At 33.4% G+C, this 23,595-nt stretch overlaps 2 protein-coding genes across 2 annotated transcripts in view; both read right to left on the bottom strand.

Annotated features, from left to right (window-relative positions):
- On the bottom strand, positions 1-6,483 carry LOC144845470 (uncharacterized). The gene is made up of 2 exons (XM_078702839.1): positions 5,918-6,483; positions 1-1,342 (listed from the first exon to the last, which is right to left on the bottom strand). The coding sequence occupies exons 1-2, from the start codon at positions 6,255-6,257 to the stop codon at positions 666-668; spliced, it is 1,017 nt and encodes a 338-aa protein (XP_078558965.1). The 5' UTR covers positions 6,258-6,483; the 3' UTR covers positions 1-665.
- Positions 6,484-10,935: 4,452 nt separating this feature from the next.
- Positions 10,936-23,595, bottom strand: part of LOC144845419 (rho GTPase-activating protein 29-like) — a 44,195-nt gene continuing 31,535 nt past the window's right edge. The window contains exons 10-24 of the mRNA XM_078702740.1: positions 23,227-23,307; positions 22,180-22,437; positions 21,961-22,020; positions 21,073-21,129; positions 20,398-20,543; positions 20,045-20,127; positions 19,684-19,881; positions 18,722-19,056; positions 18,087-18,224; positions 17,434-17,615; positions 17,233-17,310; positions 15,772-15,853; positions 14,985-15,063; positions 14,662-14,790; positions 10,936-14,291 (exon numbers count right to left, since the gene is read on the bottom strand). Of these exons, the coding sequence (XP_078558866.1) occupies positions 13,942-14,291; positions 14,662-14,790; positions 14,985-15,063; positions 15,772-15,853; positions 17,233-17,310; positions 17,434-17,615; positions 18,087-18,224; positions 18,722-19,056; positions 19,684-19,881; positions 20,045-20,127; positions 20,398-20,543; positions 21,073-21,129; positions 21,961-22,020; positions 22,180-22,437; positions 23,227-23,307 (2,256 nt within the window). The 3' untranslated portion in view covers positions 10,936-13,941. The remainder of the gene's footprint in view (positions 14,292-14,661; positions 14,791-14,984; positions 15,064-15,771; positions 15,854-17,232; positions 17,311-17,433; positions 17,616-18,086; positions 18,225-18,721; positions 19,057-19,683; positions 19,882-20,044; positions 20,128-20,397; positions 20,544-21,072; positions 21,130-21,960; positions 22,021-22,179; positions 22,438-23,226; positions 23,308-23,595) is intronic.

Here is a 23,595-nt window from a genome sequence, read left to right as displayed (position 1 = left end):
TCTTTTAACAATAGATTAACACAAACAGTTCTATGCTGACGTAAAACGATATTTAGAACAGACACTGAAGTTTACATCTAACAACGATATCATCACCAAATCATCATTAAACCGTATATTACATTACATGCAATATTAATACATTTCTATCAGCAACATAATAGTTTTGTATATACAAACATTAAACCTTTAGAAATCCTTACAGTGAAGAGGTAATGTATTCTACACAGTGACACACTAATCATATCCTTAAAAGTAAGCAACATTTCCAGATGGTTTATAAAGTCTAATCTATTTGTTAGGTAATTATATTCCTGTTATATTTTACAAATCTTCAATTTGGCATTGAATTGCATGAACCTCAATATCGACCTATTTTAAAGATTCAGAAAAGTAGATATAGGCTAATGTTGAAATGTATATAGAACTACAACAAGCTATATCGTTGAATATATAGTTAAAAGATGGCTTTTATTAGAAAATGTTGAGTGTTTACCTAACTATCATTTACAGTTACGATTAATTTTATAAATATTCTAAGAAATATAATATTTTTTATGGAAATGCAGATTATACTAATCCTGGTAGTGAATTGATAAAACCACTTTCCATATTTTTTGTTGTGAGGTATATGCCTAAATGTAAAATGTTACTGTTTTTATACTTCATCTACATCCAATTATCCTTTCGACAGAAAACGACAGTAAAGGTGTCGGTTTTTGGTTGTTACCACTTATCTCTGCTTTCTTGTTTTTTGACTCAAATTGTTGTTTTTCGTTGCTATCCAATGATTTTTCTTCACATAATGTTGAAACATGTTGATGTGAACGAACATCCAGCTTGTTGATAGTAATTGGTGTTCCCTTTTTATTAAGTTTCTTGAAAGCCGAATTTGAAACAGTACAAAATGGCGTCAGTGAGATTTCGTTTGCGAGAGTTAGTGGTGGATAGGATACAGAACCGTTCTTTCGTGCTGTAGCGTCTGGTTGATGGAAGTCACCTAGGCCTACCCTGACTGCTGATGGTATTAACATTGGGAAAAGTCTTTGAACAGTTCTTGCAGAAAGTGAAGATTTCGGAGGAGCAACAGTAATTCTTTCTGAAGATAATCTTTCCGTTGATGGTGCCTTATGGATAGTAGGGTGTGTCCAACGGGTCTGTGCTGCAGTGTAATAAAAGCTCCACTGGCATTCACGTTCTAGCATTGTTGACTCCAGTTCTTTATCTGCAAATGCTCGACGCTTTCTCATCCTTTCTCTAACATCTGGAGGAAGGAAAATCATCGGACGATTGGCTTGCATTGCATTGGAAGCAGCCCGAAGCTGTTTGGCAGTTCGGCAACCTTTGAAAAAAAATATTTAAAGCATTAAATGATTTTTTGATAATGAATGAAAAGTTAAGTTCAGCATTCTTGAGAAAGAAACACAAGTAGGCCAAAACAAATGTTCTGCTAAATTAAATGAATTGTGATATACATGCAATAATATTTAGCCGTCCGTTCCATGCCATTTATCTATTCTCACTTTTTAACGATTGGCCTAAATTTATCTATTCTCACTTTTTAACCATGGGCCTAAATTTATCTATTCTCACTTTTTAACCATGGGCCTAAATTTATCTATTCTCACTTTTTAACCATGGGCCTAAATTCGTTTTTCTATTTTTAGTTGTCGTTTACTCGGTTCATTCATTTTCTTCCTTATTCAATTATATCATTCCTATCAGTGTTATACTTAATATAAAAATACTGTACTCAATACGTGTGGACATAATGTAGAAAATATAACCTCTATCATATTTAATATAACTGCGTATAATAATTGTTTATGAAAATGTTTAATATTATTTTCAGCATTCACCCTGCTTACGCAATTCGCTAAATTTAAAATTAAAATAAAATCTAAATTTGATTTTGTGTCATAGATTACCAAGATTAGTTTATCCCCCTAAGCACTGGCGCAGACACCCCCACATATTATTTAGTGGTGGATTGTCCCCTCACTTTTCAACAGCAAAATCATTAATTGTTGAAATGAAATAGAAAGTAAGCCTTCTATGACACGCATGACGTATCGTATGTATTTTTAGAAAATACAGTATCTAAGAAGATTAGATTTTGCGTGAATATAACCAGTGGCGCATCATGACCATTGCCTAAAAAGTGCGTAACCCAAAATAATTGTATTTTTATGGGCGGAATTTTTATGTGCTCAGAAATCGATTGAAACGACCTATCGCCGGGCTTCCAAGGGCCTTCTCCCCAGCCTAATGTATTTCATTTTTATACGTTTTAAAAACGGATCTCCGCCATTGCCCCTAAGATGTTACACGTTTGGTAGCCTAACACGTTTATGTGCGCTTGTTGACACACACATTGAACATACGATATGTTGTTTGAGAGTGTGGGTGACAATTAAGGTCTCGTGGCTTGTGGCCGGAGTTTGTTCTGTAACATAACAGCTTGATATCCGAATAATTGTTGGTAATTAATTTAAAATGGGTAATGCAATATGGGTAAAGGTGATTGTACATTGATGTACCTTGTGTCGATCAAAGGCGACCGGACAGGTGAGATGAAATATCAGTAGGATTAGGTAAAACGAACGCCTTCAATTATTAATTTCAATTTCGAATAATCAATTGCAATTATGTATTAGATATAACTGGTACATATTTTGATATAATTAGTGTACAAAGAAAACAATCGGGTTATAAATAGCTGACTTTGCATCGACTAATTGCATAACTAATATGCTTTTATAGTGTCATAGGAGTGGCTAGCCGTTTCGAATTCAACTTAACCGTAATTATTGAATTAACTTAAGTCCAATTACTAGAAGAATCGATGGATATTTGTTTAACATAAATAAAGAAATTAGAAAAGACTTCATCCTAGAACTTATAGAATAATCATCTATCCTGCTTTTGATGAAAATTATATTTTCACACGCCCAATCAAATTTTATGATGAAGTAAGAAGAATAATATCGTGACGATACAAATACTTGTGTGTATTGGTCTTATTGATCATGACGTCATTTGATTGGATTTTAAATAATATGCATTAATCGCTATTCTATAGATTTAGAATAACAACTTTTTTAATTTCTTTTGTTTTATGTAAGACAATTCACGACTAGTTACGACTATACGTAATGTTTCTTAAATTAAGATGGGAAAAATGCAATTCATCGCGTTCTCTTGCTCATGAAGTTGTCAAATGAGAGCTCGCTGAAACAGAACGCATCGGAGCTTCAGTAACGTACATAAGCGTCTGTTGACTATTCTACAAAGTCGAAAGCAAAGGGGACCAAAATAGTTGTAAAAACGTGTTGCTTAATTAAGAAGTTAGGCTTCCTATGTGTCACATGACTTCTAATGACGTGAAATTAAACTGCATGTCACAGGAGACTGTTGAGTATTCGTTCAAATTGTTAAATGTAATCTTGTTGAACACAAAGAAAATCATTACCAGCGATTAACGACCAATCATAACACACACGCGTGCCCCGGGTTCACTTTTGTGCCAAATTTTGTTTTTATTTGACAATATGGGTGGTAGTATTACCAAATGTAGCGTGTGTCACCTCGTGGGAAATATCAACGACAGAAGCAATTAGCAGCAATGGTTTTATGTAGAAAAAACACCAAGAGACCAAGGCAGATCGGTTTGGTTACAATACGTATTTCGCCATTCGCTTTCCCACGTCAACGGCTCTCTCACTTGCACCAATAAATGTAAACGCTTTTCGCTCATTGCGTTCTTTAACAGTTTCTCACAAAGCTAAAACAATAAACTTTGAATTTGTGCTATACCTCCCTAGATAGTCAAGAAAACATAATGTTTATCTATTCATTGAAATGTATACAATCTTCTCCGGAGGTGTTTTTATTCGAAAGTTGTCGGGTGATCACTCGTCATTGCCATTATTATTAACCTATTATCATTATTATTATTATTATTATCAATTTCATTATTCTGATTGTATTACAATATTCCTATAACTATTACAAATATGTCATTATTTTTTTATATTCCTTTTATTATCATTATATCATAATCATCATTATTAATTTGACTAAATAGGTCTCAAAATAAACAAATAATTATAAACAAAATATCATCCGATATAAAGAGGTATGGTCCGAAAAATTCCCATTAAGAAAACTTTCCGATATTAAGAAATGTATGTGTATCAAAACTGTTCAATATGTAATATTAAACAAACCGCGAAAAAAATTTAAAATGTACCTAATTATTTGAAGGAATCCTACTATACCATTCAAACTAATCACCAACTTAGGCAGAAATAATAATGAAAAATCCAGCTTCACAACATATTGTACTGCTAAAGTTTTTTTTTATAAAAGCAATATCAGGGAACAATACATTTCTTTACTGGTACCACAACATACCGTGAATAAATTAAAACATTAGCTAGTATGGTTACTTCGTGTTTATATGTGGCATTTTTAAATGTGTATGTAGTATAGAAACTTGGAAACTAGTATCGTATTCGTACCAACGGCTAGATGTCCCAAATTTGTATGCAAATTAAAGATATCTTTCACTGCATTTCACTTACTGTATGGATTTGATGACCAGATTGTAATACATTTTCATCAATGCACGTGTTTTTCAAAATGCATACATTGATACACTTATTAAAGCCCCCTTCCCTGCGTTTTTTAGATCTAATTTAAGATCACAAACTATATTTAATGTAAAAATAATACTATATGGTCCTATTGCGATAAGTTTTTTCGTCTTTAAACGGTTAAAAATGTGAAAAATAAGTCGATTCTAATAATTATAGCGGCCCGCTATAAATCCCAAAATGCATTGCGCGCGGATTGATATTTTTGTTTTTCACCTGTAATTCGCCCACTTTTCGATCGATCGTGAGGCCAAAACAAATGGAAGACTTTTCAGCGAAAATACCGGGTTTTCCCCAATTTGTATCAACGGAGTCTGGCAAAAATAGAAAGACAATTAATGCAGCAACTATACAACGTCAGGTTAGGTATATAGCTAGCGTACGATGTTTGTACGTTACCGATGTTTACCAGCTAGGCCTACAAAACTAAGGCCTAAGACCGTCCACGAGAGGTCGATCGCCGCGAGCTACTTAGGTAGTGCATTTTTTCTCACTTTTTATCATAATTTACCATAAAACGTACATTTAAGACAAGGATTGACATGGTTTAATGTTTTTAAAGTGATATATATGTATTATTTTCCAAAAAACGTCCAAAATTGCAGGGAAGGGGTCTTTAAGTTAAGCACTGTCTACACTATAAAACTTTGACAACAAAAAAGGTGTGATGTGGCCAAATATGGTAGTGATATTCCCAAATATGGTAGTGATATACTATCATTTCCATATATGGGCAATTTTTTTGTCACATAAAGTTTGATAGTGTAACGTTAGTCGACCACGATCAGCATATTCTTTCTAATGTTATAATACCATATAGTCTTATCTTGTTCTTTTCTCTAATGACAATCTATATTAAGGTTTCATGGAAACCGCTCGATTGCCTCTTGGTTAGAAACAAGATCCAATATTGTTCTGGTTTTGTACCATGACTCAACTTTGATAATTAATTCATTTTAATAATACCCGAACGGTTATATTTTAAACTCGTCACTACATTTCTTGGAAATGTCTTGCCGACAATGTATTGTTTTCATGGGGCGTGTGTAACCAACGGCTAGATGTCCAAATGGAAAGGTAATTTAATTAATTTATACATAATAATACAGGAATACATTTAATGCATACAAATCTTTCAGTATAACTTTGAATCTAACTGTCTGGTAGAGTGCGCATATGCTACAGTTAGGCTGAAAAAGAAAGTAAGTATAACCCAAACAGAACTTCGCAATTATTCTAAATAAAGTGTTTTGGCTTACCTTGTAAAACATCTTTAGTCAAAACTGTGTTTCTTGTCGAATTCTTGTGAGGTCGTCTCATGGCCGCACATGCTTTTTCAGTTTTACCAAGTTTGCAGTCCTTTTCTGGTGAAGTAGCCTGTTGCCTTCGTAGGGCAACCTGGGCTGCCATTACCCTCTGGCGTTCTACCACCAATAGGCAATTTGCACATTGACAATCCCGCCATCGGCAAAAACGTTTATGTCCTTTTAGGCAAGATACAACACCATGGTTTCGGCATCGGGCACATTTTGGAGTTCTTAAATGTTTACGTGGTTGTAGCCTGGAGGAAGAAACATCCAGTGATGCTTTTGTCTTCATGTTTTATACGACAAATCAAAATGTGTTATAAAAACAATTATTGAAGAAGAACTGAAGAATGATAACAGTGTCTAAAACAATTGCGTTAAGTTCCACGTATGTTTTAGCCAGGTTCAGGCCGGTAAAGTCTATTGATCCAGCAACAACTAAAGTGATCTAGTTAGTAGGCCTAGACTTAGATATAAAGACTGTCTAGTCTTAGAAAGAGGATGAGAGTTTAAGCAAGATACTTTTAAAATTAAATAGCAATATTTGATTCAGCGGGTCTGTCACCTAGCGGTGACAACTTGAAGATCGTATTTTTAATGAGTTTTGACGAATCGGCTGTTCGTTTAAAAACCACCCGTGTAGTTCTGCCAATCAGGGGGTGGGTTACTCTCGTTCGCTCTGTTGCTAGTCAGCAAGAAGCTTTCATATGATTGGTCAGTTGTGTAATGATACGGCAAAATAAACAGCGCAACTGTGTTGTTGAGGATATTGACTTTGCTACTTCAATAGTGAATTTCTGAGGGACAGCAACAATCTGCAAGAAAATCAACTTAGTATATTATTATATAATTCAACAGACCTTCAAAATAAACTGTACGAAAAACAATCACTTGGTTACCATAAAAATACCAACAGTATTATAAAAGAAAATAATTCAACAAGCACAAATATTTCACGCACCACATTAATACTACCGGCCTGAAACTATTTATCAATACGTTTACTAGTAGTTGCTACGTTAAAATTCGTTGACATTTTTTACAATATTTACTGATTTTTAAATGTTGTAACACGTTTATAAAGAGATATCGAAGTTTAACTATAATTATTGATATAATTTCGTTTACGCAACTCACCGATTATGATGAAATGAAGTTGCTGAAACTAGGCGTGAGGAAATGTGATGGATACCAATGAAAACGAGACGTTACGTCATAATACCGTATATCAACAGTGTGTCAGAGACTGGGATGCAGTTGATACCAATGACAATGAGACGATACCGTACCGCCGCAATACCTTGCATCAAAGGCGTGTCAGAAAAGATGCGATAGATACCAATGAGAATAAGACGTTACGCCGCAATATCGTGCACCAAAAGCGTGTCAGAAAAGATGCGATAGATACCAATAAGAATGAGACGTTACGTCGTAATACCTTGCATCAAAAGCGTGTCAGAAAAGATGTGATGGATGCCAATGAGAATAAGACGTTAAGCCACAATACCGTGCATCAAAAGCGTAAATAAGTAAATAAGCACATACCTAAATCAAAACTTATCGATATGTTTACTAGTAGTTGCTACGTAAAAATTCATTTTTTACAATATTTACTGATTTTTAAATGTTGTAACACGTTTATAAATGGATATCGAAGTTTCTATAATTATTGATATAATTTGTCAGAAAAGATGTAATAGATACCAATGAGAATGAGACGTCACGTCGCAATACCGTGCATCAAAAGCGTGTCGGCGGATACGATACCAATGTGAATGAGACGTTACGTCGCAATACGATGCATCAAAAGCGTGTCGGCGGATACGATACCAATGTGAATGAGACGTTACGTCGCAATACCGTACATCAAAAGATTGTCAGAAAAGATGTGATAGATGCCAATGAGAATGAGACGTCACGTCGCAATACCGTGCATCAAAACCGTGTCGGCGGATACGACACCAATGAGAATGAGACGTTACATCGCAATACCGTACATCAAAAGCTTGTCTGAAAAGATGTGATAGATGCCAATGAGAATTAGACGTTACGCCACAATACGGTGCATCAAAAACGTATCAGAAAAGATGCGATAGATGCCAATGAGAATGAGACGTTACGTCACAATACCGTGCATCTAACCCTACTCAAAAACGGGGTGTCATTAAACTATTGTACAAAAAAGGTGACAAAGAATTGTTAGACAACTGGCGTCCTATTACATTGCTTAACACAGACTATAAAATTCTGACTCACATACTATGTTCAAGACTTCAAAACGTAATTAAGACGCTAGTTAATGAGGACCAAAAAGGCTATATTAAGGGTCGATTCTCTGGCGAGAATATTCGAATGATTAATGACATTCTTCATTACACTGAAGAAACAGAAACAGAAGGTGCTATAAATTTTGAATTAATGAAAAAGGGAGTAATATACAGAATTCATATATGTAAATATGTTACTTATGAAATGTAACGACATTTACAAGTTAAATAATACGATTTTATGTAATATGAGATAATATGAATGTGAATAAAAGTGGTGTTTGCGCCACAAAAGAGAAAAAAAAAATACCGTGCATCAAAGGCGTGTCAGAAAGGATGCGATAGATACCAATGAGAATAAGACGTTACGTCGCAATACCGTGCAAAGCGTGTCGGCGGATACGATACCAATGAGAATGAGACGTTACGTCGCAATACCGTGCATCAAAAGCGTGTCGGAAAGGATGCGATAGATACCAATGAGAATAAGACGTTACGTCGCAATACCGTGCAAAGCGTGTCGGCGGATACGATACCAATGAGAATGAGACGTTACGTCGCAATACCTTGCATCAAAAGCGTGTCAGAAAAGATGCGATAGATACCAATGAGAATTAGAGGTTACGCCACAATACGGTGCATCAAAAGGATGCGATAGATGCCAATGGGGCGTGACGTCGCAATACCGTGCATAAAAAGCGTATCAAAATGAGTAAATAAGCACATACCTAAATCAAAACCTAACCACAAAACAATAGTGTTAGTCCTTCCTGAGGACTGTACCAATGAACACTAATGTTCTGATGAAATAAACAATACATATATAATGAGATATAATTTTACATTTTATGCCACACAGAAATTAGGTGTTTAGTACTGGAACACATGTTCTTGTGGCGGGGAAAATCCTTGACATGACATTAAACGTACGTATTATAGTAGAGTACAGGAAAACTATGAAATATGGTTGCAAAAATTGCAACAGAATTTATTTCACCACAATGCATTTCTATAAGGTCCCTATATGAACATATCAAAAGTCTAGAAAAATCCAGGTAGGGGAAATAGGTTTTTTAAACAAAATGGCCGCCAATGGTAAAATTCCTAAAAAAGGACAAAAAAACATAAATGATAGATCTAATTACCACTTTAACAGTTTTTACAATGCTTTATATATTTCTTTACAGTTTCGAAGATCTGAACTACAATATACACATTATTTTAAGTGCTGTTAATTAGAAAATGGCCGCAAAACAAATGTTTAAGTATCTAGATATATCCCTATTGTTATAATATATAAAATGCAGTCCTAGGCCTATGCTTAATGCATAGGACTACGGTGTCTAATAAATCAGTTCATTTATATTTGTACTGTTAAAACAATATATTACAACATTGGTGGTGCCAGCGGGGAGGGGTATAGGGATGGGAGAAAAGAAGAAAAGAAAAACCTGAAATGATGGAATTGATTGGATTTTGAATTGAGTGGAGTCTGTCCGGTCCCCCATCCCCTCTCCCCAACGGGGAGCATTGGCCATGTTCGGGAGTATAATTATGTAGACAATATTATATTTCCAAATATAAAACAATACCCCATTAAGTGCTGTTTCAAGGATTTTCATTTAAAAAGTGACTAAAACTAACCTTTACTGGTATAATATTGTGGGAACTTCCAGGTGCTCTCCCATTGATGGCCCAGCCAATTGATGCTCACCCCCATGTGTGTTTTTGCTGCCAAATAGCACTTAAATAATATGTATATTGCAGTTGAAATGTTTAACACTAAAGAAATAAAAAGCATTATAAAAACTGCTATCAAGTGGTAATTAGATATACAATATATGTTTTTTGTTCATTTTTAGACATTTTTCGCCATTGGCGGCCATTTTGTTAAAAAAACCTATTTCCCATACCTGGATTTTTCTAGACTTTTAGTATGTTCATATAGGGACCTTATAGAAATGCACTGTGGTGAAAAAAATTCCTTTTACTAATTCTATTTTTTCACTAATCTAGCATGTTTGATATAGTATTGTGATAAGGAGAATATACAGTAAGGAGTATTACGCGAGATTCAACAATATTAATGAGAGTAGGTTGTTATTGAAATAGAAATATTACGTACCTGAAAAAAAAACGTTTGGACATTCCGCGGTGTGTTCGCGACCAGTCACACCTTCAGAATGCCATGTCACGCCCCAGTTACCCTTGTCGCCAGTACGTCGGCAGTGTTGTAATGAGTAACGAAAGGCAAATTACGTAATTCATAGCGTTTCCTAATTTGGATGACGTAACACCCAAAAAATCACATTCTTAAAAAAAACACATAAATAGATGCGATTGATACCAATGAGAATGTTCCGCTGGAACTGGAAGGGAATGTTAGTTCTCATACTTTATACACCTTTTTTTTAAACATTGTGTAGGCCTACGGTAATATAACAGCCAGCCGATTCTTTCCGAAGTATCATAGGAATATTTGGTAATACAGTACAACATCACATGTGTTTCATATGTATCTAGTAGTAACCTAACCGTTAACCTAACCTTACATAATGATACAAGCACCACATGTGATATAAATGAGATGCTGTATTACCAAATATTCCTTTGAATTCGGGAATAGATAGTATGTGGAGATACAGCACTGGGAATCGGGTACAATAGCAAACACAGCAACCCAACACAAGTACAAATAACATGTTAGATTTTCATGAATTGTATTTATAATCATCCTAAAAATATGTTGACTGGATGTACATATACATAAAGGCCTCAACTATCTTTTCTTTCTATTCCAATCTAGACATGCCTTAGTAGTATACATTTGTAATAGTAATATTTTATTTAAATTAAAACTACATTTTATCGAAATCTAATATTCATTAAATAAGTATTCTTTTCTTTAATTTACAGGTTTATGTCTCACTCTTTTCGTGGCTAAAACATAAAGAGTTATTTTTACAACTATATTATAAACAGTATATATATACATTTTGTATTTACATAACAAAAATGTCGACCCATCCCTACCAATGTTGCACATTGTTGCAATTCTTTATTTCAGACGTTAGCAACCAGATGGTGTTGCAAATTACAAAAACGCTAATTCCCACTAGAGACACAATAGAAGGACGTAACGCAATGTAAGTGAGTTGACCAATCACAGGCGATTGTGTTGCGTTGACGTTTTTGCGTTGCTTCCTAGTGGGAACCAAGATTAACAAAGAATCAATACATGTTTTCCATCTTGGCGAAATACTTTTTTGCGCATCACAAAATACAGTACAGTAGTCAGTTAATCTTCATTCTATCTATTCCAACAACGATCGTTTCAATTCGCGCAAAATAGATACATTTTAATTAATGTAGTAAACGTTAAATGAAACGCAAACAAATCATTATATAGTAAATAATAGAAATTGTGAAAATATATAATGCAATTAGCTTTAACAAAAACATTTTTGTCTATGGTAAACATGTTTGTCTAAACAGATGTTTAAACAGCAGGTTCTGTAAAAATAACTTCAATTTTGCTGTTAAAAATTGAAATTTGTTACCAAATATTACTACAACAACAACAACAAAAACGGCTTTAATTTGCATTAATATGGAACTTTCATATATAACAATAATAATGGCATTTTTGCAATACAATTTACTAAATTACTTTTTTAAATTCTTCTGTAGTTATTATTTACAGTAGCTTTAAATGACTACTGTAAATAATACAGTAAATACAAAAAAAAAAGTAATATAGACTAATAGGAATAAATTGTATCAAAATTAAAAATAATAAAACAATAACAATTATATAAAATAGCACAGTCAATTTATGCATAATTAGAGCAATTATGTGGGTATCCATCAAAATATAGCACCAATTATTTTATCATTCTGTTATCAATCAGGCAGCAACAGAAATTTGAATTATTAAATCAAAATTTTGCACAATTTACAAAATAACATGAAAATTGTAAAAATGTTGGACAAGATACAGTATGAGAAATACTGTGTTATTGCACCACTTTGTCTGTAGATCATGAATTAATTTCTTATCAAATGAGCAAAACTAATAACTAATTATAAAATGCAAATACAAAAGCAATATATGAGTAAACGTAAAATATTACGCCATGACCCGTTCCTCCTACTACTGTTTCCAAAAGGAAATAAATAAAAAGTATGGCTGAGAATGTTTGGACGTTTTAGCTGTAATGCTACAACCGTCTTCGTATTTTAAAACTATTCCAGGTACATTTCGGTCATTTTGATACCAATAACAATCATTTTTATAACAAACAAACGCTTGTTCTTAATATAGATAATTATCACTTCTTCAAGTTATTTGTTGTCGTAATTCAATACGCATTATACATAATATATACAGAATTTGGTATAAATATTAATTTTAAATCATCTTTTCTAAACATATATCTATATAGTACAAATCTATATATATGTATATACAAATGCATAAACCTAATTTGAATGAGCGATGCAGTATGTATAAATAGGCCTATATGTATTTCTGACATTATATCTCTATAACCTTCTTAACAATGTATGTATACTTTTATATTTAAAGGTGATCTTTAGATCACAAATGCCCAAATTAAAAAAACCTTTAAAATATTCTAATAATATTTTAATGTACAAAAGTTTAAAAAAAAGTATAACTAATTATAAACAAAATCTTAAAATATGAGCCACCAAAGAAAAGAACTGTATTGTATATAACATACTTCTTAAAGTATCGGATGCTGGAATGGCTTGGAAACATATTCATAAAATAAAGTTTAAATTGGAAAACAGTACATAGACATAGCCTGGTACTTTTGTAACTTAAATACAGTAATATTGACCAATTTCACATATTTAGCAAAGGATGCCTTAAAATCATATGTTAATATAAATCTAAAAACATCGTGTTTAAAACTTGTTTTTCTTAAATCCAGCAAAACTTTTCAATAACTCAAATTGTGTTTTTATCTTAGAAGTTTGATCTTTTGACTCAAAGGCACAAAATGGTCACAGTGAAGATCAAATATTTCGGCTGCCGAGTATGGAATGCCCAAATTCATGGTGTGCCACAAAGGCAAATAATTATCATGACCATTTCAAAGAAAGTACCTCCTCCCTAAAAAACATTCCTCTATGCAATGATGCGTAAAGACAACGTTAGGTAGCCTGCTTAACTCTTGTACTCAATACAGACAATTGTGAGTAAATTGTGACGAGAATGGCACATGAATTTAGGTGTTCCATAACCAGTGGCCGAAATGCTCAGGTACCACAAAAATTATTTCTCCAAGCCTTTAAAAAGACTATTGTTTGATAAAAAAAAATTTGAATTGAAACACCATAGTTGTTTCTTCAAGAATTTTTTCAACTAGGCGACTCTATTTAGAAGAATCAAACAATTCTGAGCTCCGATAGGTTCCACACTTTTCACACCACAATAAGTAGATGAAAGTATGAAAACAATGTGTATAAACTGTTACTACTATAGTGGTAAACAAGCTTTATCAAATTTAACACTAGTAAAAAGGGCCTATAGCTGTGTTTTATATCAAACAATAACCAAATATAAACCTGGAGGTAGCCTGTAACAATCATAGACCAAAAGGCACTATTTTACAGAAATTAAGATCATATGAAACAACTAACTATATTGCATTACAAAAATCTTTACATGTATCACAACAGTCACACAAATCGTGGTTCCCGCCGCTTACTACCAGGACTGGGCTTTAAACCCAACGTTTCACTCGGGGACGTTGGTACGCTAACCATTCCCGGTAAACCTTCTGAATGAGATGACGATTCATCAATCGGGGCACTCATAGACCTTTCAACGTCTTGGTGTCGAACAATGTTGACTGGTGGTGGTGCTGATAATCTATTCTGTTCCTTACTTGGACTTACTTTAGATCGAAATACTACAGCACTAGGTGATCCTAACCTTTTCTGTTTTGGTGAATTTGCTTTTCTTGGTGGAGGAGTTGGCGTAAGAAGGTCTTGCTTACAATTTATGTTATCACCAACCCAAACACCAGCTATATCGGTAAAACAAAAGTTATTTAATATACAAAATTAAATTTAAAAATAACAGATTAAATTGATTTTATTTACTTAAAGATATATTGTCCCCCAAAACATGAAGAATTCTGATGAATAGGCCATTCACGGTCACGGTGTGATTTAAATTTCTCCATTTTGTGGAAAAAAAAGAAAAAATATGATTTTCTTATATAAATACATTTAATATATATATTTAACAAGAATCTTCCAGAAAACAGGCTTCCGATAGACTTTCCTTATGTGATGCAATAATTTACCATTAATTTAATACATTTTACGCATAGGTCACACTAAATGTATTATTGATAAAAGTAAAATAAATATGACTTGAATGAAAAGTCTTACATTCAAGATAGCCAGATTCATCATCGCCATCAGATTCTTCTGTTTGTGGCGTTCGTAATTTAAATGGTTTTCTTTTCTTTTTACTTCCACGATCGTCAGTTGAGTTGTTGGAGGATTGGTTTAGAGACGCTAAAAAAGAAAAAAAATTGTTCATAAATTGATAGATTCATAGTTAAGCAATATTTCAAACTAAATAATCTAACTAATCACTTTAGCTACAAAAAAAAGAAGATATATTAAACAAATTTATCCAAAGGCAAATTACTAAATCAAACCGATAAAATAAAACAGCAAGCTCAGGCAAGCTATGTTAGTATACTTACAATGTTTTATTCTTGGACTAGAAGGGTTGTTGGAGCTAGGCATGATGTCTTCTACTGGTGTATCATCAACATTAAATATCTACAAAATAAATAATGTTAACAATTCTCATTTAAGGGAACACTTTGTTAGATTCAGAAGATGTCACAGGTTCTACAGTATACAAATATTGACTGGGCTGAGGGGCATGGTTAAAAATATAACCCAAGGTGATTTGGAGACTATACTATATCCCAAGATAAAGTCGAGAGATATATTATAGTCTCCAGATCACTGAGGGCTATATTTTTTACCGTGCTCCGATGAAAGCCCAGTAAATATTTGTTTTATATACCATACCATGTAATTTAGCTGTAGGCTAGGCCGAAGCAAGTACATAACATGGACCTGGTTGGAGTAGACCTAGCTACTATATGGCAAAGTTTTGCTGCGAAGAAGCAAACAAAAAAGGCCTGCATTTGATAATTCGTCGCTTCCAGATATGCAACAAATATTCACCAAGGCATACTTTATTTGATTCTTCATATTTTAACTGGCCGCTAAACTTACTAAATCCTCTAAATAAGTCAGCTGCATCTACACAAGTTAACCATCTTTAGGCTAGACTAGGGCTAGCACGTGTGGATTTGATTGTATTGAAGAAGATAATAGAGGAAACAGACATGCGCAGTTTAGCAGGTCTATAGTTCGATGGCATGGCAATAACTGAAGACCTGCGATCAATCAATTGAATACCGTGAATTGAATGGTGCCGGTATATAATACTGTATACCAATAGAAATGCCATACCTGTGCATTATGTATAAGTAGCTCCACTGCTCTGTTGTTATCTGGCATGTTCACTAAGGCTGACAAAATATCATGTGCAGAACTAAAATCGAAATAATGGACTTGTTATAGGTTGTGGTAAGACCAAACATAAAGTATAAACTTTTTGCAATAATATTAAGTTATTTAGATGATAGATCTCGCTGGGGATAACATGTGTTATTTAAAAAGCACTACAGAAACTGTAGGAATTATCACTAGACCCTAGCCCCGGTCATACTAATCTACGCCAGGTAGGGGCCCCAGTATCACCAGGTAGGGGTCCGGTATCGCCTGGTAGGGGCCCGGTATCACCAGGCAGGGGATAAGGTTTTATGATATAAAATGATGTCAAGTGCATGTTATTAACATGCTTTAGTGGTAAATTTAAATTATGTATATATTTCTTTCCAGAAACAAGTTAAAATCAGTTAAAATTCAGAGGGCTGTCTTCGAAATAAACCTTTAAAATTAACAATGTAAAAAACGTAAAATAAAATATAATGTTAGCATGTACTTGATTGCATGCATTTTCTATCATAAAACCCTACCGGGCCACAGCGGATCTACCCGACGAAAGCGGACCTACCAGATGTAGATTAGTATGACCTCCTAGCCCAGATGTAGTAGGCAGGCATGAGCGATTTCACTTGTCCGACGTCTGTGACAACCGTTTTTACGATTGACAACCCCCGAATGGCCCTGTTTATTGTTCGTGGACAGCTGTAAACTTTTGAAAACAAAAATATGTATGCTACCTTTGAACCTCAATGAACTAGGCCAACTAATAAAAACGATGCCGACAATAAAGATTGTTACGAATTCATTCTAAATATAGTGTCAGTACGTTCAGTCGGTCGCTCATAAAGTCTGGCGACAGAAGACCGTAATTAATACAGGCCTAGTTTTTTTGGTCACATGACATGAAACGTACCTGGATCCCGACCTGGATCTATTTCCCCGGTGTGCTGCCCATGACCCACATGGTTTTTTCCACTCCAAATTCTAGCCAGGCCTTTTTCTTTACACATGTCGTAATAATAATTTTAAAGGCCTATGTTAAATCTTAAACATGGGATATATCTAACCCTACGATCGACATGTAGATAATTATCATAACAATACATCGTTCAAGGGTTACGAACAATACTTAGTAGGCTACGTTCAGACAGGGACCTCCCTGGTTCAGAGAACAATGACCTAATTACGATCCGGAAGCCGAGTCCAACAAATAGTTGTAAGATTTATTATTGTAACAAAAATTTAAATAAAGCAATGGAAATCAACGATTTTTTTTAATGTATTGCGTAATATAATGTGGACAAGTGAAATTTACTTGTCCTGGGACAAGTGAACATGCCTACACGTTAAAAGCAAACATACATCCCATGCCAGTTGTATGAATGGGGGAGGCATTCCAACATATGGCCAGTGTTTACTTACTCTTTAATTAAATTAGGTCCAAATACAATTCCTAGATTACTAGCTGTCATACCATTACGCTTTTCATGGAGAGTTACCCTGCAAAATATAAAATATATAAACAAATTGGAATTATTCTTTCGCAATGTCTAACATTTCCCTAAGCTCCACAATTAATCTCATACTGTAGTTTAATCTCATTAAATAGTAAAGTAAAATTACCTTTTTAGATGTAAAAACAACTCCTTGAGAGATAGGTAGTTAGCAAGTGGAAGTTGGTGAATTATATCCTTTAACTTATTCACAGACTTTGGATCATCTAATGGTAATTTTAAATCACGACTTTCTCTTGCTAACGTGTGGAATTGTGGGTAAAATTTAGAAGTCAGTAAAGGTTCTGGAAGCTGTAATAAAATCAAATAAATAATAAATTAATATTAAAGTTTAACACATCATTTTCAAACAAACTGTCATAAACTACAATTTTGATTTAAAAAAATGTGTTTTATTATATAATACAAGGGATAAAATACTATGACTGTGTTTAGCTAGTACATAGAATATCACAATAATAAAAATAAAACTACACTTAGTATAACAGTCAGAGAGTGTAAACAAAGCAATGATGTACAATACATTACAATTCTAAAATAATTAACATACAGTAGAACCCATATTAAGGGGACACCTTTGCGACCAAGTGAATGGGGTTGTCCTATAGTGTTAAAACATGTATTACCTCTTTTTTGTTGAAAAGTTTCCAATTAATAGGGGTGTCCCACAGGAGTATATAACATATATATTTATAAATTTAATTTAATTTAATTTTCAGCAATAATATTATTATACAAATAGTTAGCTATAATTATACTGACTTGTCTTAGGTAGTGTTTAAGAACATTAGAGATGAGATGGGGCGAGGTTTCTGATAAGTCCACTAGATCGCCACCATTCTCAAATGTTTGACATAACTTCTCAACTTTCAGTTTCAAACCTGGACATCTGTAAATACCCTGAAATAAATGTATACAAACTTTACAAACAGACAGTGCATTATATGTATTTGTAATTGTATGTATTATATATCAAATTCCTATATTGGGATATATTTATTCAACTTTGTAACCTTTAAATCACAGCGCGATTCATAGTTGTATAGAGGAACCAGTATGTGTGAGGACTTTTTTGATAAAATCAAACTGATCTCTACTGGTCGTGATTGAACATACTGCATGCGTGACTCGATTTGAAGTTCTCAGTTCCTTTCAGTTTCGGAAAAAGTAGAACATAGGCAACTGAAAGTTGACATTTTTTGCGTGCCTGTTCGGTTGCTAAGAGTGCTTATGTAGACACAGTTGAGTTGAGTTCCACGTTGACATAAGGACACTTTTAGGGACTGAACTAACTAAATATATTCTGCAATACTTTATGTTACATACGAAATAAACAAAGAAATTAGTACACATAAAACATTTAAAACAAATTGAAAAAACAATCACCATTTCCCTACCTTGATATCCATGTATTTTTCTTCCATGGCCGAGATACATTTAGTAAGAATAAATGGAACATCTCTATTGGTTAATTTCAAGTGTTCTTGCAAAGGAACACCAAACACGTTCATTCTTCCTGGTATCCGTTTCTTGCCGCATTGAATAGCTAAAATCTCAAGGCACTTCCGATGGCACGCTAGCCCGCAATCAGCGCATTCTGCCCCATTAAAATACAGATAGCCATCACACTCACGACACTTTGAAGGACCAAGTAGTTTGCGTATGTTATGCGTTAATGCTGCTTTTGATAGCGTAATGTTCTTGAATGAAGCTGGCAACATATTTGGCGACCCTTGAATTAACATAAAAGTAAAAGTATTATTTATTTTCTTTAAATCTATCAAATTGCTATTAGAGGATTGTTAAGCTTTTTAAAACCCCATTATTTTTTTTTCTTTGTAATTTCAATCTGTTTTTCTCACATCTTTATTTTTAAGTGCTTTGGGACCATCTGTTGATTGTTATAATAATAATATTTATTCGGCAAAAGTTCTTAAAAGTACGTTTTAAATTTCATCTTGCCAGGAGCAACATTACCATTAATAAGTAGTTAAGATTGTGCTAATCTCAGTATGTGTTTCAATGGGCTTGTTCAGGGTTAGCTTATTTACCTGGGTAATTATTAGTTCCTACGCACCAAAGCAAGCGATAACTTACCAAGGTAAATAGCTAAGCCAAATTGCTTCAATTTAATTAGGGTGTGGTCATGGAATCTAAAATAGGGGCTGTACACACCAGTAGAGTATGCATTTTTTTAAAGTTAGTATTAAGCTCTGTCTACACTATCAAACATTATGTGACAAAAAATGTCATATGGACACGATGACATCATATCACTACCATATTTGGGCATATCACACTTTATTTGTCAAACTAGTTTGATAGTGTAGACAGAGCTTCAGTTAAAAAGACAACATACTGATTTCTGGCTCTGACGGATCATCCAGCTCATCCTCTGATGACAATGCACTTTGCCCTATTGCCTTTTTTAACGGTCTGGAGTTTCTAGGACTAGCAGACGGTGAACTTTCGTGATTGGAACTGCCGCTAGTGCTGTTAGGATCTTCAACTACCACTGATGGTGCCCAGGCTTCATTTAATGCTATGTGGTGCTTGTCTACAAAACAATCGCAATATTATGTGTAAAAATGTGTGCATATCATTATACTTAAACACACATAACTGTTGTGACTCAAAACCAATGACAATATAAAGTTACTTATGATAAGTAGATTGTTTCTAATTTGTTATGGAACAATTATGAATAGCAGTGTACATACCTTTACCCAGATACCAGCCTGATACTGGGGGCCTATCGCCCTCTATTGATTGATTGCTATGTTTACGTTGCTTATTTGGATAACTAAAAACCAAAAAGAGTATTAGGTAATGAATATAAAAAAGTTATCTTCAAATTGGTTTAACTTAATTTAATTCTTTACTTACATTTTTCATATTGGTATTTTAAGTAACATCTAACATAGAGAATAGAGTAGTGGGAATAAGCAAACAACTGGCCTATAAGCAAAATCTATTGATAAGCAATTTCCATATTAAAAATAAACATAATTGAGAATTTGCAATGGTCGCAAAAAATTAAAGGCATTAAATGCATTATGGTAAATTCACACACCTTTTCGTGTAAGGTTCAAATACAAAAGGATCTCGGTGTTCCGTTGGTGTACTAGTTGATGAGGATGGCTCTTTATATTGCCGTACATACTCACTAAACTGAAAACCTGGCTCATATGTTTTTGTGGACTCGCATAAACTATCAAACTATAAACATAAATCACATGTAGTATTAAGGATTAAAACATAAATTAAATGTTTTAATAACATACAACTTTTCAGTTTCTAATCCAAGATTGATTTATTAGTTATTCAAATGTCTAATAATTTATAGTACTCTAGATTGGTCATTGAAATCTGTATCAGTATCATTTTGTGTATTAAACATTTGATAATCGCTAGTTGCATGATTTAAAGGTATTGTTCCCCAAAAACATGAAAAATTAAGATTAATAAAATCATTTTGCAATTTTAATAAAGTTATTTACTACTGTATAAAAAAAAAACAAAAATAAATCGTACTTTCACTTCTAAATGACAAAATAAATGGTTAAATTTAACCAAAAATCAATGTCTGACAGAAAATTGGACTATATTTTGCTTTAAAATATAGTTTTTTCAGGTAAACCATTTTTTTTTGTTCGATTCAATTTTTCAATTTTTGGTAAAAGTGAATAACTATTATGTGACATTATGAAAATCTGAAAATATATAAATGTAACGCATTCAAATTTACCTGTACAGGTGAAGGAGCAGAGAGGGTATACTGGAGTTGGAAGTAGTTTGCTGTTACCTATGAAAACAAAATGATTGTTAGTAAATAAAAATCCAATATACATGATTCTCAATACAGTACTGTATTTTTATTTGTTTAGTATCTTTAGGAAAGTCCTATAATACACTGCCACATCACTAATGTATAATGTGAATTATTTTTACAGTTAAAGATATGGTAAAAAAAACTTGTCAATTGTTGCACTGTAAATTTGCCATGATACAATAGGCAAAGTTATTTGATATATTTCACTTGGCTTTGTGTTTTCAAATATACTTTTCTCTATATCACTTAAATACAACTTACTGTAAACCCAAAAATTTTCGCAGCCCTAAATGTTCGCGATTTTACATTTTTAACTATTTTGCGACCTTTTATTTTCGCGATTTGGGTTTCTTATGTAATGTGTTGAACCAAATTGCCGAATGTATTTCGCCTCCACGATGAATGTCAAACAACAATTGAATAGCGTAAAGTAAAATTACAGAATACGTGATAGTAAATTTAGGGATGTAAATAAATAAATGTTTTGGCTACACAGTGGGTGACGCACATGTTTAATAGGCTCGTAGATAGTAAACACCCTCATAATTAATGTACTCTACCAAATTATTGTTGTTTCTACAAAACAACGAACGGACGCAACACCGGCGGCCAGCCGGATGGATCTCTGTGGTGGGGGAGAGCATGCCAATGGTATTTTTGCCGTTTGCTACAATCGTTGTTCAATCGCGAAAGTCGCGAAAATAAAGGGCGTCCGAAAATGTTGAGCTTTACCTTATACCAATGCTAAAGATACACCTTAGCATAAAAAATAAAAACATGTGAAAAAACATTATGTAAACTTACAGCTTTCATTGTTTGATCACAGTGGTCCAAAGATTCTCGAAGATCAATAATTAATTCTTTCTATAAAAATAAATACAAAAATACGGTCAAAAATAAAAAAAATTTGAAATTTATTATCCAAATCTATATAATCTATTCATTTTATTATAATATATTTTTCATTTTTTCCAATAAAAAACCTGTCTCAAGTAGGTTTGTGTATATTTCTGTATTTTATACCTTTAAATTAGACATGTCCTGTTGTTTACGATTAGCCTCTGCAATACAGCCTTTATGTGTAGTTTCTGCTTCCTTCATTCTGAGTTGTGCTTCATCTTCTAATTTTCTTCTCTTTTCCACTTTTGAATTTGTCACCCCACCGCTTAAGTTTAAAGCGTCTGATTCTACTCGCTGAGTTGTTTCCCTCGCCTTCTCATATTCCAAGTGACGAGTATGGTATTGTTGTTTAGATTTCTCAACATTTGACTTGCAATCATTCTATGTATGAAAAATAAATGAAGAAATTAGGCAGTGTTTATTTTATTTTATGTCTTTAGGCACATGTGGCCAAGGATAACCAATAGTAAATTAAACACTGTCAAATCAAATAGGAGACTATTTTGTGAAAAGTTTACCGGGGCAACCCACCACTCGTCTTCAATTCTCGTCTTCAATGAAGAACTGGCTTCTTTAAAGTGCACACAGATAAACTGTACACTGAACCTACAGTTTACAGTCCTTTAATCCAAGAAAACTTGTTCCACCACCAGAAGCAAGTCGTTCCCGAACCCATGCCGATATTGCTGCCTTTTTAGGTATGGGTATAAACGGCGTCAAGATTACAGACATCACATAATAGCAGGCTATATTTGTCAAACATCAAATAGGAGTCCAAAAAGTCCAATATCCACAGTTTGAAAAAAGCATTTAATACAGTATAAAAATGAAAATGGTAGAAAGTTGAAATCCCATTTATGAAACAATATTAAGATGAAATACAACAATATTCAGATGGGCAGTCAATGTAAAATTAACATGTTCAATGCAATCCCTTCTGTTTCTGTCTCATTTTTGTTTTCATTTCCATGGAAACAATAATGGTTCCTATACTACCAGCCAAACACTAGAGGGTGAAACAACATGTGATAAAATAGAGTATCATCTTTGGCTGATGCGAAACACACTATTAGCCGAGTACGCTTGTCACTGTCAGTGCTGAGTGTTAAATGTTTTGCACCTCTGTGATTTAAATATCTATTTTATAATATTATGATAAACACTTTATACCATTTCTTTCTTCATCTTGTGCCATCTAGTTCTAACTTCTTTTCTTCTTTTATCATGTTCTAATTTTCTTTGTTCCAGTTGCTATACGAAAAAAAAAAGCATTACTGATATGTGAACACAAAACATTTTATAATGGAATCATACTAGAAAATGTTAAATAATCTACATGCAACAATCAGTAAATCACTATATAAACCGACATTTAAAAGGTTAAATATTAAGAGACATTTAGATTTTCTAAGAAATAAAACATATTATAATCCTATGGCATATTCCTGTTGTTAAAGTAATTATCTAATAATTTTATTTCTAATTTGATCACAAGTCAACAATTAAGCCATGACTGCACAACAGCACTGTTTTTGCTTA

The sequence above is a fragment of the Antedon bifida genome, chromosome 6 (assembly GCF_963402885.1).
Source record: "Antedon bifida chromosome 6, ecAntBifi1.1, whole genome shotgun sequence".
NCBI lineage: Eukaryota > Metazoa > Echinodermata > Crinoidea > Comatulida > Antedonidae > Antedon > Antedon bifida.
Note: the sequence above shows the minus strand (reverse complement) of the source record. Positions and strands in the feature narration are given on the sequence as shown.